This window comes from Mytilus galloprovincialis, chromosome 11, assembly GCF_965363235.1.
Source record: "Mytilus galloprovincialis chromosome 11, xbMytGall1.hap1.1, whole genome shotgun sequence".
NCBI lineage: Eukaryota > Metazoa > Mollusca > Bivalvia > Mytilida > Mytilidae > Mytilus > Mytilus galloprovincialis.
The window spans coordinates 45,666,999-45,687,233 of NC_134848.1; the positions used below are offsets into that span (position 1 = coordinate 45,666,999).

The window sequence follows — 20,235 nt, forward strand, 5'->3', positions numbered from 1 at the left end:
TCGGCTACAAAGTAACAACACTTGGTCAGCACCTCATAAGGAACATTCATGCAATGTTTGGTTTTATTCCATTCAGTGGTTCTCTAAAAGAAGTCATTTGTATGCATTTCCCATAGGGTCCTATGTTAAACTAAGTCCCCCGCTGGCGGCAATCTTGGATAATGGATCGGCTACAAAGTAACAACACTTGGTCAGCACCACATTAGGAACATTCATGCCATGTTTGATTTCATTCCATTCAGTGGTTCTCTAAAAGAAGTCATTTGTATGCATTTCCCATAGGGTCCTATGTTAAACTAAGTCCCACGCTGGCGGCCATCTTGGATGATGGATCGGCTACAAAGTAACAACACTTGGTCAGCACCACATAAGGAACATTCATGCCATGTTTGGTTTCATTCCATTCAGTGGTTCACTAGAAGAAGTGATTTGTATGCATTTCCCATAGGGTCCTATGTTAAACTAAGTCCCCAGCTGGTGGCCATCTTGGATGATGGATCGGCTACAAAGTAACAACACTTGGTCAGCACCCCATAAGGAACATTCATGCTATGTTTGGTTTTATTCCATTCAGTGGTTCTCTAAAAGAAGTCATTTTTATGCATTTCCCATAGGGTCCTATGTTAAACTAAGTCCCCGGCTGGCGGCCATCTTGGATGATGGATCGGCAACAAAGTAACAACACTTGGTCAGCACCTCATAAGGAACATTCATGCCATGTTTGGTTTCATTCCATTGAGTGGTTCTCTAAAAGAAGTCATTTGTATGCATTTCCCATAGCATCCTATGTTAAACTAAGTCCCCCGCTGGCGGCCATCTTGGATGATGGATCGGCTACAAAGTAACAACACTTGGTCAGCACCTCATAAGGAACATTCATGCCATGTTTGGTTCCATTCCATTCAGTGGTTCTCTAGAAGAAGTTCAAAATGTAAATTGTTAACGACGACGACGACGGACGACGACGGACGACGCCGGACGACGACGGACGACGGACGCCAAGTGGTGAGAAAAGCTCACTTGGCCCTTCGGGCCAGGTGAGCTAAAAAAAAAGAGGCTGATTTTTCAAATTTTAAAAAATCAAGGTGTTGCAATACTTTTTTCCAGGTGTATAGATAAATTAAAACATATCCTCAATCCTAAAACAAAACAGGACACTTGCAAATTAGGCTCCTTTTTAAAAAAAGTCACTAAGACTGAGGGCAGGGAGTCCTTGATATAATTTGAATCTCTTATATATATATATGTTAGCATCAATAAGTGAAATTAGGCATTAAGCTTAAATCCTAGGCAATAAGCTAACGCCTAGGCATTAAGTTATTGCCTGAAATTTTCAGGCATTAAGCTTATTACCTGAAATCTTATGATGATTATTCATCCTATTGCCGAACATAATTTTAGGCAATAAGTGAAATCTGGAATTAATGCATATTTGGTGATTTATTCTTGATATAAAGGAGTAACTTATATAACATGTGTTAATATACATTCATTTGACAGATCTTCAAATTTAGTAAGTTTATTTAGTAATTTTAGCAGTTTAAAAACAGAATTTACACATACTTTTTTCATGTTTTTGTGATGTTACAAAATATTAAAAAGATTTAAAAAAGTGATTGTTATAATCCAATTAAACAAGGGAGAGATTCTATAAAATAATTTTAATATTTACTTTTTTCACTTCACTATAGTCGAGCTGATTTAAACTGGTCAAAAGTAGACAAAATTATAAGGGATTTTATTTCCAGTCTCTTGTGGAGTGTTGTGACACTTTCATTTCAGCTCCCTCAAAGCATGATTTTACTGATTATATGCCGTAAAATTTTAACTATTTGCAGTTAGTTTGTTCAATTCTAATATAAAACGTAGTTATATTTTTTACTTATGTTTTGTTTCATATAGTTTACAATGTACAAATTATTATAATTTAAAACTAATATTTTTTTCTAATAATTAGTCGGTTTTTAAATTTAAGTTGTTGGTTAAATTTAATACAATATTAATTTTTTTCATTTGCTATTTTTTACGTCAATACACGGTTAGGACATCCTAGCTAAAATAATCCTCGGATAGCTTCAATGTGCATGCTGAGACATGTCGTAAGTCGGTCCTAATTTTATCCTAATTTCTGTCCTAGGAATATCTTATAGGATCGATCTTGGGACAGTTTCGATAAACATGCCCAAGTTCTCACAATGTTATTATTTAACAAATATATTGTTATTTAACTGAATAAATGTCTTTTATTTACTCGCATTAAGTTTTAGGCATTAAGCTTAATGCCTGCACATATTTTTCAGGATTTAAGCTTAAATCCTAGGATTTAAGACTAATGCCTAATATCATTTAGGCAATAGACTTAGTGCCTAGGCGTTAGCTTATTGCCTAGGATTTAAGCTTAATGCCTAATTTCACTTATTGCCGCTAACATATATATTGATTTAAAGAAAGACAAGGATTTATAGTTCAAAGTGTCTGCATTGTTTATTTTCATTGTTTTATATATGTAAACTGTATATTATGTATCATGTTTTAAGCCATTGGCCCATATGGGTGTTAAGTGCTTTCAATAAAGTTTATTTAAAATGTCAACATCTTAAACCATGTAAACCCTTATCTCTTTATTTTTTAAATGATTTAATCCTGGTAATTAATTAGGTTTTTTAATTATTTAAGGATTTTGTGTTTCTTAGTACAAATAGAGCCTCATTCATGTTTACTTTAATTTCTTCCGGAGAAAGGTAGTATAAATTTGATAAAGCCAGAAGTTATCCTGATACAGACACACAGTTAAGTAAAAACAGGACATAACCAGATGAATAACATAAGTCCTTATTCCATGATTTGATATTGAAATTAGTGAGTCAAGAGCTGCTTCTTCAAATATTATCTTATTTTATTAGTTGAGGGAGCCAGAGTATTCGGGGAGAACCATCAACTTTTAGATTGAAAACTGACAATCTGAGTCAATTCAGATAATTGTCTAGTGCAACTACCACATGTGGGATTCAAACTCAGGGCTATTCCAGAAAAAAATGTATGGGGGGGGGGGTTGGAAGGCAGTTTTTGTCAGCACCAGCCACCCAGACAATTGTAATTGAGAATTATAGTGTGAAAAGTTGCTCTGATACCCATCACCCATGTATTATTAATACAATGTGCCTTCCAATCCCCCCCCCCCCATACATTTTTTTCTGGAATAGCCCTCACAGCCTCAGTGTTGACATTCTAGTGATACATTTGTTCCAATTACTGTAAGTTCAGAAATTTTTGCATTCATTTGTTATTGTGATTTTGTCATTTTAGACTAAAATGCGATTTTAAATTTTGCAATATATAGAAAAATCCTGTTTTCTTCATATAAAATATATCAAACTGTACATGCAAGTTTAAATTATTGTGATTATGTCCCCATTGCATTTTTCGCAATCATTAAAACATGGCATAATTTCTGAATAATTTCTGAATTTACAGTACTCAAACCCTCAACTACCAAAGCCCCACTTAGAGCTGTTTAAGACTTCTAGATAGCCTTTTTTTTTATTTTGTTTAACTGTGATTAGATGCAAATATGAGGTATCCCATCTCTCCCTGACATCTTTTATTTGGCTTAGTTTACCTTTTTAGGTGTTTTCTTCGTAGCTTTAACCTGCTCTTCAGTCTCTGACTCAGGTTGTTCTTCTTCTTCCACCTCTTGTTCTTCCTCTCCTTGTTCTTCATCAGAACTTGGTTGCTGAAAGAATAAATTAGAAAAGATCAGTTTATTCATATATAATTTTAACCAAAAATCTAAATTTGAATCTGTTACAATTGACATGATTGACAAATACATGAATACTCAAAAAAAAGAAACATAAATCCAATTTGGTTAAGCTATCCATTTTTTCTTCAAATTGACAAATATTTGTATTGAAATTTTTAAAACAAAGTTGGTAGAATTAATTTCCAAAATATGTAAAGAAAAAAAACCCCAGTCAGCATGGTCATCTTTTGTCTCAGATGGACAGGGGTAACTTTAAAGCCCTCTCAACTTGTCAAAGAATAAAAAGTTTAATATTATATTTTCAAAATAATCATTAATTTTCTGCTTGTTATTTTTCTCACTTCACTGAACATTTACACTATTAATCATCTAAGTTTATCATTATGAATGTAATGTAAATCATTGCACTCTCTGTGTCAGGATGATAAAAGATATCATTTGTTTTTACTTACTGCACCAGAAAATTTAACTTTTGGATTATTTTCTATTTCCCAGAGTCCTTCATTAAAACCTATCCTTTTCTGTGGCTTGGCATACTTGTGTTTCCACTTTTCATATAAAAATATATCTTTTGTGGCCAGGAATGCTCTGAAAAATAAATAAAATACGAAGATGCAAATGTTATATCTCATTAATTTCCTACTGTTTTTCCGTCACTGTGCAGTGTTCTCCCCAGATATTTCATATAGCATCCTGGAAAAAAAGGAATTTGAAATACCATCATGTTTTTAAAATTTATTGCATCATATCCATAGCATAATCACAATAAGAAAACCACTTCAGATAGTATCACATTACCATGATGCTAAAAGGTCTGGGGAGAACACTGCTGTGTCTTGTACAAAATGTTGTATTCTTACAGTTTAAAGCCATACTAAAATGTTTCTTTTTTTCTGTTAACTTTGTTTTGAACTTTGCTTTTTATTGTTGTTTTATGTATGTCTTTAAAGTCTAAACAAAATATATGTGTTTCTAGTCACACGACCAATACTGGAATGTTTTTTTTGCATTCTTAAAACGCTTTTAAACCATCCAATTTGATAAATGTTACCTAAATGCAGACATCTGAATTCATACTCTATTCACTACAGCTAAATTAGCAATGCATTCTTTAAAGAATGCAACAAAGGGGGGAAAATGCCCTATTTTTTCAGCAAACAATATAATAGGCTTTAAGGGGGTATAATTCCCAAATAAAATTCTGTGAAAACGTGAATATTTCAGGATTTAGATAATCCCAACTCCAAAACAAAACTAAAAACAAAGAGATTTCCTGACCTACATGTAAGTACATTATTCTTGTAAAGCATGTAATAGGAAATAGTTTTTTAAATTATAAATAATGGTTATAAAAAGATAGAAATATGGTAGCACAGGGTTAGTAAATAATCTAAAGTTCAAAATTACAGCCAACATACGTTTCATGAGTCCCGTAGAAAAAGATTGGAAACTTTCCTTTTGGTGCTTGCTTTCCACCCTCTGGAACTTCATCAATCTGAAAAACATAACATAGACATATCTAAAATAAATGGTGATTTCATGAATAAAAAAAAAAAACCAGCCTTTAATCAACTTTCAGGAAACACCCCTAATTTCTGAAATATTCAGATTAGGGACACCAAACATAAACTCATGATAAGTTACCCTGATCACAGCCATCTGTGTTTGAGCGTATATATAGAATCATAAGCTTCATAAGTCCAATTTAGTACACTAACTGAGCTAATTTTGATTCCTTCTTAGATCAATCACTAAATTCAAACTAACCATTAATTTAAAAATTAATCATACATTGATGTAATTTTTGTTAAAATATGGGACATGATTGACTTAAGATGGGTCACTTTCGTTTGATCAACATGAAAAATCAAATAACTGGAAGGTCCACGACCTTTGACACCACAACCTGCAACCAAAATCCCAGGCCCTACATATGGATCTATAACAACCGCTATTTGAACCCCTGAATAAATCATACATAGAAATGCTACTCAATTTGATGAAAGAAAGAGGTGGCGAAGGTATCCTTTTCTCACGAGTTTCTGACCATATGATACTAGTTGTTTACGACGTGAACCCTCACATAGGATGTGAATGGTGAACACTTATAGTTCAATTGAGACCATTGGGTTGAGTTTTACAGACTTATACAGTGTTCTAGGATTTTTTTGGCACCTTGACTTACCACGGGTAAGATCAATAAAAAAATTACTTACCCACATCTAAATGTTAAATCCGCCAACCAATGCGGACGGCGCAAAAAAAACGATTTCTTACTAAATTTGACAAATATGTTATAGTTATTACTATGTCATTTATTAAGAGCTATAATAAATGCAACTGTAAGTTTATTTTCCTCCGATGACAAGAAAAAAAATCGTTTATGTCCCGATTTAAGCACCAGTTATCAATCCGGATTTTCTGATTTTACCGACACCGTGACCGACTTTTAGAATGATAGGAGAAGAATGTGGTCTCTTTTGCGCTTGATTACACCTAGTAAACGAGTGCTTGAATAAAAGCGCCGATAGACATCGACAAAATCTTCGATCTTTTATCAAAGTTTTTTCTCGTGATTTAATAAAAATAAAAAGCAGATATGGGAAAATTGAAGAGGACCGGGAAATTTCAAGAGTTTTTCGCTTCCCCGAACTTGAAAATTGACTTACCACCGGGTGACAAAGGCTAAAAAATTACTTACCCGTTGTCCTAATCCACTTACCCCGGGTAACGGGTAATGGGAATCCTAGAACACTGCTTATAATGAGCAAGCAGGTAATACAAGTTTACTTTGCAACTACCTTTACAAAAAGAATAAAATCTGCATGCCGAACCACACAAAATGACATATGACAATAACTATTGCATACCCTTGCTGGCCAATGCGGATATCCCTTCATTTTGGCGAATATTTTGTCAAATGGTTTGAATTCTTGATGTGCCATTGTATTTAAAAGCTGTCAGATACAAACGTGAACCTCTTTTGTATGTAAATGGCGACGACAATGCCTACACCTCGACTTTGTATTCGATTTGCTTCTTTTCAGAGATTGGTATCAAATACCAGAAAGCAAATTCCACAATTTGGCAATGTTATGCAATTGTTTATCAGTATAAACATGATCGTCTTATTATCCTATTCATGTTTCAAGGATTTTTTCTTCCGCTAATTTTTGGTCGTGTAGGCTGCCATATTAGATTGTAGTATCGTAATTTCTCGCGAGCATTAAAATTTGGCGGGAATTCAAATTTACGACTTCATTTTAAAATTTATTCTGATTTTAGGTACTTGTTTTCATTAAATATGTAATACAACAACATAGAGGAATATACGTTGATGTTTATTTTAATTTAAGAGTCAATTAAAAAAATATTTAACTTCAATTACGCCAGTCGAAGGTTGTCAAAAACAAAACAAAATGGCTTCCGGAGAAGCTTCAATTTCAGAAATTATTAGATGCACCAATTTTGCAGCAATTAAACACAAAAATCAAAGAAGGAAAGACCCTGAAAGCACCCCATATATAAATCATCCAATAGGTTGTTAAAATTCCTTTATATAGAGTTGCTTATGCTGGTTTTTTTTGACTGGTCTGATGTTTCGGCCAGAATAGTCAAATCGGTACTTGGTTAAATCGGCACCTGGTCAAATCGGCACTTAGTCAAATTGGCACCGGGTTAAATCGGCACCTAATGTAGTAATTTTGGCACCCATGTTAAATATGTCTTATATATATTTTATATATAGACATTAGACATTAGACATTAGACATTATTTTATTTTTCCAATCATGGGCCCTTGTCAGGCAAGATACAAAAACATCATAATACAATGATTATATAAACATTAGTGAAATACACAATAAGTAATACACAAATAATAAATTGATAATATGAGTAATGTAGGATATAATTATAGTAAGAGACATTGAGTGCAATGAGGCCAATTTAATATTAAAAGGATATGATATTAAGTTTATTTTAAAATACGGAAACTAAAAAATAGCAAAAATAGAACCGGGAATATAGTATCTCAATCTGCAGTAGTTCTCCTCATGACCAGTGCACAGTAGTGAGGGACTTCATCACAACAATGCAAAGGTCATCAAGGGGGGATCCTTCAGAACTAGCTACAGATACATGAGATTACTCCAATAGTGATTCTCCTCATGACTAATGCACAATAGCAAGGGTTAACATTGCTACTGGACAATATTCATCAAGGGACGGTGCTCTAGAACTCACTATGGAGAAAATATAAAGTTCAAATTACAAGTAGTAGAGGGAAATAAATCCCATTAAAACTTTTCATATTTCTTAATGAACATGCATAATTCTGATAATAAATTCTCATCTTCATATATATATTTTTTGGCGATATTTTAAGCAAAACGATTCAAATAAAGAAGGGGTTGTGCCAAAATATTGATGAATTTACATATTCAGGAGGTTTATGTATGCAATTTTTTCGGTCTAATTAAAGGCGCAAGAAATATTTTATGCATAATTTCCCAGAAAATTTGAATGTCTGCTCAAAGCAAGCGTTGCTTTCAGAATAATTATGTGCTTGTGCTTAAAACAAAAGCCTTGTTACTTAAGCGCTGATTGGTTAATTCAAATGCAGTGTTAATTTTGATTGGTTAATTAGAATAATCTCGAAAAGCAAAATTTAGTAAGCGAGATTTCACATGCAGCAGCAACTTGGAAACCCCCAAGCTGATTGGACCAAATAGCAGAGAGGGATTCCCAATTAGAATAATATGTACCTGTATTGCACAAAAACGTATTGTGTATTAATAATCTATTGATACAAAATTGTTCCATTAATTCACAATCCACATACTAGTCCCCCCTCTCCAATCCTCCCTATATATTGCTCCTTATTCTATTTAGGGACTATGTTGCGAATACTTAGATGTTTTCACTTTTGGGGCCCGAACCAAACACTGAAAAGATACAGTGCAAATGAAGCATCTGTTTTACACTAATCAGAGATCAGTAGGGGGTCCAAGATATGTCAACTGGTTCTTAGTTAGAAGTATAAACTGAACAAACACAGGTTTGGGACAAAGAACCACAGTTTGATATTTTCTTTGCATATCAATAAAGCAATACATGTAAACATAATTACAAACAAAGCAAATTCCAGTTGAAAATCTGTGTCAGTGTGGTACTCCAAAGAAAAACCCCAAACCTGTGTAAAGGTAGAAAGTAGGACATGTGTTAGAAAATGCTAAGACTGAGGGCTGTTGCAAAAACATTCATTATTTGACGAACCACAGTACAATTTTAACCAATTTGATGCTAATGGCAGGGGTTAAAAAAATTTGTTACAGCTAACTAGTCCAGGACTTATTGGCAGCAGATTTTACTAGCCCTGTTGGAAGAACTGCTAGTCCATCAACACTGACCTGCTAGCCCTAGTATGCCTTCAAAATCAAGAGTTTGCTGCATAATACAAAGTGGGTGTCCTTTGTTTTGAAGGAGACATTATACACTGTATTTAATAGTTTTTGTTGATCTGTTATTTATTCTTTTGGTGCTTAATCTAACTTTGTTGTTCCCACATTCAAAGCAGACTTTTTATTGGCGTGTTTGGGGCAACTAACAGCAATATTCACAGAGCATTGTCTGTTTTTTCATCAGCAACAGCCAACCTTGCCAGGGGAATCATTGTGTCCTAATTCTGCCAACTTTTCAGGAAGTGAATGCGTGATTTTTTGGCCAAATTGTAAAGATCAAAGAGAAAAAACAATAGATCAAAGGAAAATGCCACCAAATAAGCAGGAATATGTGTGAGTCTCGCGCTAAAGACTTGACAGCCCTGCTGTCCTGGACACTATAATTTTTTTTGCACGGCTTTTCCCTGTCGTATTTAGCATTTTTGGGGGATGAATTTTCAGCCTCGTTACTCCCTTCATCTACCGTTTTTCGTTTTAAAACTGACGAAGTTCCTGGGGTTACCATACTAAAATATTAAGAAATATTTTGTTGCATGGTTTCGTGCTCAAGAGCTGTGCAACAAGACAGGTCAATACCATTCAATACATCATACCCCAATATACCGTTAATTGAAAAACTCGGCACGATAAGCAATGTACAATACCCCAAGCCATGGTATGAGAAATCGATATTTAAAGTACGAGAATTGCAATCAACACATGATACCAGGCCACCCAGACATGCCAGAGTTATTTGTTCTATTTTTAAAATATGTACAACAGGACCTGTACATACCAGTTCAAATTCTTGGAATCCCGAATAACTTAATTGAATCGAAATGGCTGACATAGAATAGTGATGAAGGGATTTTTCACTTTCTATTTTGGAATCGGCAAGAATTTTTTGTGACTAGTCCGTCGGGCATATCGGATTACACATTTTAATTGCCCGAGGCGTAAATGATCTAGTCCCGGGCGTTGGGCTAGTGGATTTTTTAACCCCTGTAATGGTAGCCAAAAATGGCAGTATGACACCTGACAGTAACGGAAATTCATACCCTCTGAAATTAACAGAAAAAGTCTAGACCAAACTAGAACTCTTACAGAAATGACCCATGGCTGAACCAGTTGTGTGGCAAAAACATCTGGAAAGCAAACTGTCAAAAACCATAGTTCAAATTATGATTTCTTGAAAGACTGTGTCATGGGAAGGTGTCAAAAAGCAAAAGCTTCAAATAGCCTTCCTATTTTTGTCCATCTGATGAGTTAAGCCTTTTTCAACTGATTTTTATAGTTCGTTCTTATGATGTACTGTTATACCACTGTCCCAGGTTAGGGGAGGGTTGGGATCCCGCTAACATGTTTAACCCCGCCACATTATTTATGTATGTGCCTGTCCCAAATCAGGAGCCTGTAATTCAGTGGTTGTCGTTTGTTTATGTGTTACATATATTTGTTTTTGGTTCTTTTTTTTTTACATAAATAAGGCCGTTAGTTTTCTCATTTGAATTGTTTTACATTATCTTATCGGGGCCTTTTGTAGCTCACTATGCGGTATGGGCTTTGCTCATTGTTGAAGGCCGTACGGTGACCTATAGTTGTTAATGTTTGTGTCATTTTGGTCTTTTGTGGATAGTTGTCTCATTGGCAATCATACCAAATCTTCTTTTTTATATTTCCAGGATGACCTAATTATTTGAAATAGGGTACCCTACTGCCTTAAGATGATCTAATAGAATGTTTTAAAGAAAAAAAGGTACATAGAAAAGGGCAATTTGAAATAAACACACTATAATGAGAAAATAAAATGTATTTGTCCCATTGGCAATTATACGCATATCCATATTTTGAATTTTGTATACTAACCTTTTTTAACATGTAACTTTGTCCTATTTTTATACGACCGCAAAATTTGAAAAATTTTTCGTCGTATATTGCTATCACGTTGGCGTCGTCATCGTCGTCGTCCGAATACTTTTAGTTTTCGCACTCTAACTTAAGTAAAAGTGAATAGAAATCTATGAAATTTTAACACAAGGTTTATGACCACAAAAGGAAGGTTGGTATTGATTTTGGGAGTTTTGGTCCCAACATTTTAGGAATTAGGGGCCAAAAAGGGCCCAAATAAGCATTTTCATGGTTTTCGCACTATAACTTTAGTTTAAGTTAATAGAAATCTATGAAATTTTGACACAAGGTTTATGACCACAAAAGAAAGGTTATGATTGATTTTGGGAGTTTTGGTTTCAACAGTTTAGGAATTAGGGGCCAAAAAAGGGCCCAAATAAGCATTATTCTTTGTTTTCGCACATTAACTTTAGTTTAAGTAAATAGAAATCTATGAAATTTAAACACAAGGTATATGACCATAAAAGGAAGGTTGGTATTGATTTTGGGAGTTTTGGTCCCAACAGTTTAGGAATAAGGGGCCCAAAGGGTCCAAAATTAAACTTTGTTTGATTTCATCAAAATTGAATAATTGCATGGGGTTCTTTGATATGCCGAATCTAACTGTGTATGTAGATTCTTAACTTTTGGTCCCGTTTTCAAATTGGTCTACATTAAGGTCCAAAGGGTCCAAAACTAAACTTAGTTTGATTTTGACAAAAAATGAATCGGTTGGGTTCTTTGCTATGCTGAATCTGAAAATGTGAGTGTTATTTTTCATCTGTTAGCTCAAACTCTAGAGGTGTAGCTATTTTGTTCAATAATAATTTTGAATGCAAAGTGTTGAAAGAAAAAAAAAGATATAAATGGAAACTATTTAATTTTAGATATTCTTGTAGAAAATAGAAAGATAACTCTTGTATGTCTATACGGACCAAATACAGACAATCCTGATTTTTTTTCTAATATTATGTCTGTTATTGATGATTTTGAAAATGAATACTTTGTTATTTGTGGTGATTTCAATCTTGTCCAAAACCCATGTATAGATTATTGCAACTATGTGAATATTAACAATCCGAAAGCTAGGGAAAAAGTATTGGAATTTATTGAAGAAAGAAATTTGATAGACCCGTATAGAGAACTTTTTCCAGATGTACAGCGATACACTTGGAGGAAGAGAAATCCTTTTAAACAGGCTAGATTAGACTTTTTTCTTCTCACTGAAAACTTTTTAAACAGTCTAAAAAATTGTAATGTACTTCCAAGCTATCTGTCAGATCACTCTATGATTTTGCTAGATTTAGAATTTAACCCTTTCATTAGGGGCAAAGGTTTGTGGAAGTTTAACAACTCTTTATTATATGATATAGACTATATAAATACTATTAAGCAAAAAATTCAGGAAGTGAAAAAACAATATTGTGCTTTAGTTTATAATATGGAAAATATTGACAAAATAGATAATACAGACATTCATTTTAGAATTAACTGTCAGCTTTTGCTTGAGACTCTTCTTATGGAAATTAGGGGGAAGACAATTTCATATTCAAGCTATAAAAAAAAGCAAGACGAAAAAAGGGAAATAAATCTTCGAAATGAAATAACTCAATTAGAGGAGAGAGTTGATGAACATTCCATTAACACATTAGAAGCAAAAAAACATGAGCTTGAAAGTTTACGAACACAAAAATTGAAAGGGAAATTAGTAAGATCCCGTGTCCAATGGATACAGGAAGGGGAAAAACCTACTAATTATTTCTGTGGCTTAGAATCACGAAATTTTATGAGTAAAATTATTCCCAAAGTAGATAAAGAAAATGGGGAAATTATAACAAAACAAAAAGATATTCTGAATGAAGTTAAATATTTTTATGACAATCTTTATAAAAAAAGGGATACTAAAAGTACTTTAAGTGATCTTAAAAAAGACTTGAAAAATTTAAATGTCCCTATACTTTCGTCTCTGGAAAAAGAAAGCTTGGAAGGTACAATTACTGTTAAAGAAGCTGGAGAAGCATTGAAAAAAATGAAAAACAACAAAACTCCTGGAACGGATGGTTTTTCAGCAGAGTTCTATAAATTTTTTTGGAAGGATCTTCAAATTTTTATTGTAAATTCTTTAAATTATGGGGCAAAAACAGGGGAACTATCTGTTACACAAAAACAAGGGATTATTACTTGTTTGCCAAAAGGGAATAAACCCCGCCACTTTTTAAAAAACTGGCGCCCTATATCTTTACTGAACACTGTGTATAAAATTGGATCAGCAGCTATTGCAAACAGATTTAAGAGTGTTCTTGATAAACTGATAAATTTTGATCAGACTGGTTTTATTAGTGGAAGGTATATTGGGGAAAATATAAGACTCATTTATGATATATTACAGTACACAGAGGAACATGAAATACCAGGGTTATTACTTTTGATTGATTTCGAAAAAGCTTTCGATTCAATATCATGGGATTTTTTGATAAATGTTTTGAAATTTTTCAATTTTGGCGAATCTATCATCAATTGGGTTAAAGTTTTTTACAATAATATCAACTCTGCTGTCATCCAGGGGGGGAACCTTTCAGATTTTTTTACTATTGGAAGAGGTTGTAGACAAGGGGACCCCCTGTCTCCATATCTTTTTATTTTATGTGTTGAGATTCTGGCATTGAAAATAAGGGGAAATAGCAACATTAGTGGTATAGAGGTCACACGGGTTGAGCATAAATTGTCACAATTTGCTGATGACACCTCTTTGATTTTGGATGGGAGTGAAAAATCTCTACAAGAATCATTATTAGAATTAGACTGGTTTGCAAAAATATCTGGACTGAATATTAACTTCACAAAAACACAAGTTATTTGGTTTGGGAGCAAAAAATATAGTACAGATACCTTATGTCCTAACAGAAATCTGTCCTGGGGTGAAACTTCTTTTAAATTACTAGGAATTAATTTTGATGTAGATCTTGAAAAAATTGTTAAGATAAATTATTCTGAAAGAATTGTACAGATTAAAAATACTTTAAATCAATGGTCTAAAAGGAATCTAACTGTTATAGGGAGAATAACTGTGGTTAAAACTCTAGTCTTGCCTATTGTAAACCATCTCATTATCTCTCTGCCAAATCCTTCAGATGATATTATTAAGAGAATAAATGAACTTATTTATTCATACATATGGAACTCACCTATACATAGAGTTAAGAAGGATATTCTAATCAAAGATTATTTGGAGGGTGGTTTGAAAATGCTTGATTTGAATATGTTCATTACAGCACTTAAATCAACATGGATTAGGAGGATTTTGCAGAGAGATAGTAAATGGCAAAATATTTTCATGTCAAATATAGATAAAAGAAAGTTGTTTAGTTGTGGTGTTGATTATATTAGACAACTGTATATGAAAGTTAACAACCATTTTTGGAAAGATGTACTAAGATCCTGGGAAATGATTATTCAAAAAGAAAGAAATTTTACTTATGATTCATTTTTATCAAATCCACTATGGCTGAACAATATTATTAAGATTGGTCATAAATCAGTAATTTATCAAGATTGGTTCAAAAGTGGTATTAGATTTGTAAATGATATAGTTGACCAAAATGGATTGTATATTTCATTTGACCAATTTAAGCAAAAATATAACATTAACACAGATTTTCTTAAATTTAGCAGTGTTATTTCGGCAGTGAAAGAGGCATCAAAATCTTTCCCTAAAGGATCTTACAAATTAGTTTGTCCTTTTATACCATCATGTCTACAAATATTTTTAAAACATTGTAAAGGATCAAAAGATATGTATTCTGTACTGACTAGAAATAATGTTATTCCTACTGGACAGCTTAAGTGGGTTAAAATTTTAGGTGAACAGAACCTGAACTGGAAAAAGATTTTCAGACTGCCTTTTGCTGTTACTAAAAATAGTAAATTACAGTGGTTGCAATATAGGATTAACCATTGCATTATTGCCACAAATCAGTATTTAGTAAAAATAAAATTGACTGATGATCCTTTATGTACATTTTGTAAATCAGATAATGAGTCTATAGAACATCTATTTTGGAATTGCAATACTGTACAAGATTTTCTACAGGATGTTGATAACTGGTTCCTTTCCGGTGGAATAAGTCTCCCAATGAATAAATTAAACTTTCTTTTTGGAGACTTATCCAAAATATTTCCCAACAATCCATATAACATTATTTTTCTTTATATTAAACAATATATGTATAATTCTAGATGCTTTAAAAAGAATCTCTCATTGCAAGCAATTATAATAAAACTGAAAGATATGTATAAATTAGAGAGTATGATAGCTGTAAAAAATAAAAAGATAACTGAATTTGACAATGTATGGAATGTTTTTGAAAAACTATTATTGTATACCGACTAATGTCTTTTTTGTTGTTGTTACAATTACTTAGGACTACTTAATTATAATCTTTTTTAAAGAAAATATTTTTGCCATGTTATGTACTTGATCAGTGTTGATGGCTGTTACAAAAGAAATATGTCTCGTTAACATGGTTAATATAAAAAAAATAATTTCAACATAATTATGTGATATCAAAAATAAAGATAGGGATGTAACTGGATAATCCTTTTGAGTTTTGTTTTTGTTTTTTGTTTTTTTTAATTTTTCCTTCTTTATTTCTTTATTTTTTTTTTTATCTTTTTTTTTTTTTTTTTTTCTTTATCTTTTCTATAGAAAATGTAAAATATTTCCAATTAAGATTTATTTATAAAAATGACATTGTATTTATCTTATATGTATTATATTGTATGTATATCATGTATATGTTGTAATTGTTGGAAATAAAAAAATCAAAAGTTAAAAAAAAAAAAAAAAACCTTTTTATAGGTACATCTTAAACAATGCCAATTTAAGGTTGAATAGACCTATGTTATGTTTTTAATATTAAAAAAAAGAAGATGTGGTATCATTGCCAATGTAACAACTCTCCACAAGAGACCAAAATGACTCAGAAATTTACAACTATAGGTCACTGTACGGCCTTTAACAATGAGCAAAGCCCATACCATAGAGTCATCTATAAAAGGCCTCGAAATGACAATGTAAAACAATTCAAACAAGAAAACTAACAGCCTAATTTATGTACAAAAAAATGAATGAAAAACAAATATGGAACACATAAACAAACGACAACCACTGAATAACAGGCTCCTGAAAGTTCATTTTCTCCCTAGTTTCATCTTATTCCATTTTGAGATGTTGTTATCTTAATAAGTTACACACATAGTGAACAAAAGATATATCCTGTTTTCAAGAATTTGTTGAAAGGTCATTTTGGCAGTGCAGATCGTTTATCATTTTACTGATCAAAACTATGTTCGGGCAATTCTTTTCTGATACATGTATTTTATAGCTAACTATGCCGTATGGGCTTTACTCATTGTTAAAGGCCATACAGTGACCTATAGCTTGATATTAATGTCTTTGTCATTTCAATGGTCTATTGTGGAGAGTTGTCTCATTGGCAATCATACCACATCTTCTATTTTATAAATACAACCTGAAAATTGTTTAAGGATTGTATTATAACAATTGATTTGTATGTAATTACAGGAGTAGCTTATATACTGACAAATGAAGGAAAGGTTACCGACTTAAGTGTGATACAGGTATGTATACATAATACATGTAATAATTTTATAACAAACCATTGCAATTTTAGTACATGTAGTAACTACGTAATATTTTGTTTGTTAAAATTTTATGATAGCAAAATCTCTCCCAGCTTGAAAAATTGATAAATAACCAAAGTCTTGTAATTCTGAGTCACACATTGAAATTGTCATTGGAGGAAATTGGGTAATAGTTTATCAACAATGATCAATATCTGATATTGTCAGTTTTCAGCAATATAAGTTCTGATTATTCATATTATTTATCACCGATTTTCTGAAACAAATTTTCTGCGTTTCTTTTTTACCACAAAAAATTGTATATGATTGTGAATGAGACAACTTTCCTCCAAATGGTATATGATTCATCAACTATGGGTCACTGTACAAACTTTAGCAATACGGAAAACCCATACAGCATAGCAAACTGTAATAGGCTTTACATGAAAATTAACTGCTTATAAGCATAAATATTTAAAAATAGAAACAATATCTAATTTTATTTAAAGGATTATTATTTGATTGATGGATGTTTAATGCTTTGGCTATATACATGATATGCACAGGTGCAGGATCTGTTTACCCTTCCAGAGCACCTACATGTAATATCACCCCCAGTTTTGGGTGGGGTTTGTATTGCTCAGTCTAGTTTTCTATGTTGTGGTTTGTGTACAAGCATGGGCAGATCCAGCTATCTTAAAAAGGGCGGGGGTTTCCAACTATATGTCACCATTTAAATGCATTGATTGTCTAAAAAAGGGGGGTCTGGGGGTTGGAACCCTCCTCTGGATCTGCCATAGACTAGTGTTTTTCCCAACCGAGGATAAAGGGGGGTTCCAACTAAATGTCCCCATTCAAATGCATTGATCGGCCAAAAAAGTGGGGGGTTCCAACACCCGGAACCCTCCCCCTGGATCCGCCACTGCATTTACAATGATGCAACTATTAAAACATGTTACAAAATTTCAGGCTGCACTGTTACATGACACGGTAGAAGACACAGAAACAACGTTAGATGAAATCAAGGAAGAGTTTGGCGATGAAGTGGCAGGTTAGTTATGGTATGATAAGTCCCACAAAGACAATACATTGTCAATTTAACTAGAATACAGATCATGTGTCAACCATGTGCTTGCAAGGATCTGACAAAACTTCTTTTTACTTTCAGTTCTGCCATCTGGTAATTATTACATAATCAAATTTAATGTCATTTTAAAGTTTTAATTATTTGTAGATCAGTTGCTATTGTTTGTCTGGTTTATTTTAGCCATGGCATTGTCTGTATATTTTTTTTGACTTAAGAATTTTTATGTTCCTGTTGAATCTTTGGTCTCTATTTTAAGGTATTTAAGGATGAACTTAGGTGATGTTTTGGAATTTGTGTCAAATGTTCGGACTCCTTGGTGTTTTTCCATATATTACAATGTAAATTATTTTGCCCCATAACACCCATTTATTTTTTCATATATTAAAGACTTAATAGCTCATGAAAGGTCATTTACCAAAATTTTAAAAGATTCTTGATTTTCTTTCTTTTGTTTTGAGACCCAAAAAAAACCAATGCAAATATAAGTATAAAGTCCGAGTCAGCCTTTTCCCGTCATATTTTAAATCTCAAATATCTCAAAAAGGAGGTCCATGACCTATCAATATTTTTATCCTTTATTGATGCTCTACTAGCTCATAGTATCAATTTTAAATTCTTAATTTATTAATTTTCACCTAAACTCACCTAAGTACATCCTTAAACATAAACTAAAACTGCCCATCATTAAAACTTTGCAAACAAAGTGTGGATACAAAATCTGTATTTCAATTTGATTGATACATAGCATAAATATTCCTTTAACCATTAGCTAGTCCTAGTACTGTGAATTCAGAAAGTGTTTCATGCATTTATTATACAACTGGCAAAAATATGATTTGAAGAAATGATGCATAGAAATAATGCTACAAATTTATAATACAGAGGCGGATTTAGGGGGGGGGGGGCCCCTTTTTGGGAAAAAATTTGGTTGCTTATATAGGGAATCACTGAAGCGTGACTGGAGCGGGCCCCCTCTTAGGTCAGTCAGTGGGCCCCCACTTATGAAAATTTCTGGATCCGCCTATGTAATATGCATGTCAGGTTTCACAATAATAAAATCAGTGTTTTTGGAATTTGAAACATTCAGTTGTAGAACCTGCCAATTCATTCTGTATCTAATTCCTTTGCAAGTGAATTTATGCATCTATATGACCAAAGATAGTATTCATTGTAAATTATTGACACAACTCAGTCAGGAAGGTTTTTGACTAAAATTACTACCAAATTCATAGTGGGAGTTGTAATCAATGTATAGAATTTTCTGAATGTGTGTAAGGGGGATATGTTTAGCTGACTTTTGGTCAAAGTAGCATGCTATAAATTCAGTGAATTGGGAAAATATTTACATTTTTTGGGATGTTTCATTTGTGGTTTTGCAAAAGTCTGCATACAACATTGTACAACATGTACAAGACTTTCGCTTATTTGAACTTAGTTAAATATTGAAATTTGTTGGTTCATCTAAAACCAAAAAATCCACAATAAATTGTATTTCAATAATAATAAATAAATTCACAGTTTACCGTAAATTAACTAATTTAGTGAGCAATTTATTTTCATGACTTTCACAGAAGTAAGATAACCGAAAAATGTAATGTCTCAAAAAATAAAAACTTGGAACTTTGCTTATCTAACTATATCAAGAAAATTTAAAAGTTGCTAAATTAAATCGCTGCGAAGTGGGCTAGAAAGAGCTCATCATGAAATAAAGTATTTTATGAAAATAAGTTGGTTTGTAGTGTATACCTAGTGGTGGATCTAGGGGGAGGGTACCGGGGGTTGGAACCCCTTTTTTTTGGACGACAAATGCATTTGAATGGGAGCATATAGTTGGAACTCCCCCTTTACTCTGGCTTGGGACCCCCCCCCCTTTTTTTAAATGGCTGGAATCACCCCTGATACCTCTATAAGCTAGAATATTTTCAAATTGGTAGAAAGTGATATGAGATTATAATAATTTTTGTACATTCCTCTTATTACAGGTCTAGTCGATGAAGTTTCAGATGATAAAAGTTTATCCAAGATTGAAAGGAAAAATCTACAGATAAAAAATGCACCTCATAAAAGTCTCAAAGCTAAACTGGTCAAGTTAGCAGACAAATTGTACAATCTAAGAGATCTGAAAAGAGCTACACCAGAAGGCTGGAGTGAGGAACGAGTCCAGGAATATTTTGTATTTGCATTTAAAGTAGTAGCTGGACTGAGAGGAATAAACGATGCTATGGAAAAAGAATTAGACAAATTGTTTAAAGAAAAGGGTTTATCAGATTCTTAGTTCACTAGTTTTTGTATAAGATACTATAACAGTATCAACATTAGATACTTTTATTCACTTTGAAAATCTCAGACTTTTTGTAATGCCTGTCATGAATACTGTAATTTTTGAAATTATTGCAAGGTTTTTTTTATTGCGA

General features: G+C 32.7%; 2 protein-coding genes across 2 annotated transcripts in view; one reads left to right on the top strand and one right to left on the bottom strand.

Annotated features, from left to right (window-relative positions):
* LOC143052249 (uncharacterized) overlaps nt 1-6,976 on the bottom strand; it is a 38,308-nt gene extending 31,332 nt beyond the window's left edge. The window contains exons 1-4 of the mRNA XM_076225237.1: nt 6,634-6,976; nt 5,182-5,258; nt 4,216-4,351; nt 3,620-3,733 (exon numbers count right to left, since the gene is read on the bottom strand). Coding sequence (XP_076081352.1) covers nt 3,620-3,733; nt 4,216-4,351; nt 5,182-5,258; nt 6,634-6,708 — 402 coding nt within the window. The 5' untranslated portion in view covers nt 6,709-6,976. The remainder of the gene's footprint in view (nt 1-3,619; nt 3,734-4,215; nt 4,352-5,181; nt 5,259-6,633) is intronic.
* A 187-nt stretch (nt 6,977-7,163) lies between these two features.
* Nucleotides 7,164-20,235, top strand: LOC143052251 (guanosine-3',5'-bis(diphosphate) 3'-pyrophosphohydrolase MESH1-like). Its single transcript, XM_076225239.1, has 4 exons — nt 7,164-7,303; nt 16,676-16,731; nt 17,704-17,785; nt 19,804-20,235. The coding sequence occupies exons 1-4, from the start codon at nt 7,183-7,185 to the stop codon at nt 20,094-20,096; spliced, it is 552 nt and encodes a 183-aa protein (XP_076081354.1). The 5' UTR covers nt 7,164-7,182; the 3' UTR covers nt 20,097-20,235.

Coding starts and splice junctions, on each gene's coding strand:
- LOC143052251 (XM_076225239.1), top strand. CDS start 7,183: ATGGCTTCCGGAGAAGCTTCAATTTCAGAAATTATTAGATGCACCAAT. Junction 7,304..16,675: donor ATATATAAATCATCCAATAG/GTTGTTAAAATT, acceptor ATGTAATTACAG/GAGTAGCTTATATACTGACA. Junction 17,786..19,803: donor GTTTGGCGATGAAGTGGCAG/GTTAGTTATGGT, acceptor CTCTTATTACAG/GTCTAGTCGATGAAGTTTCA.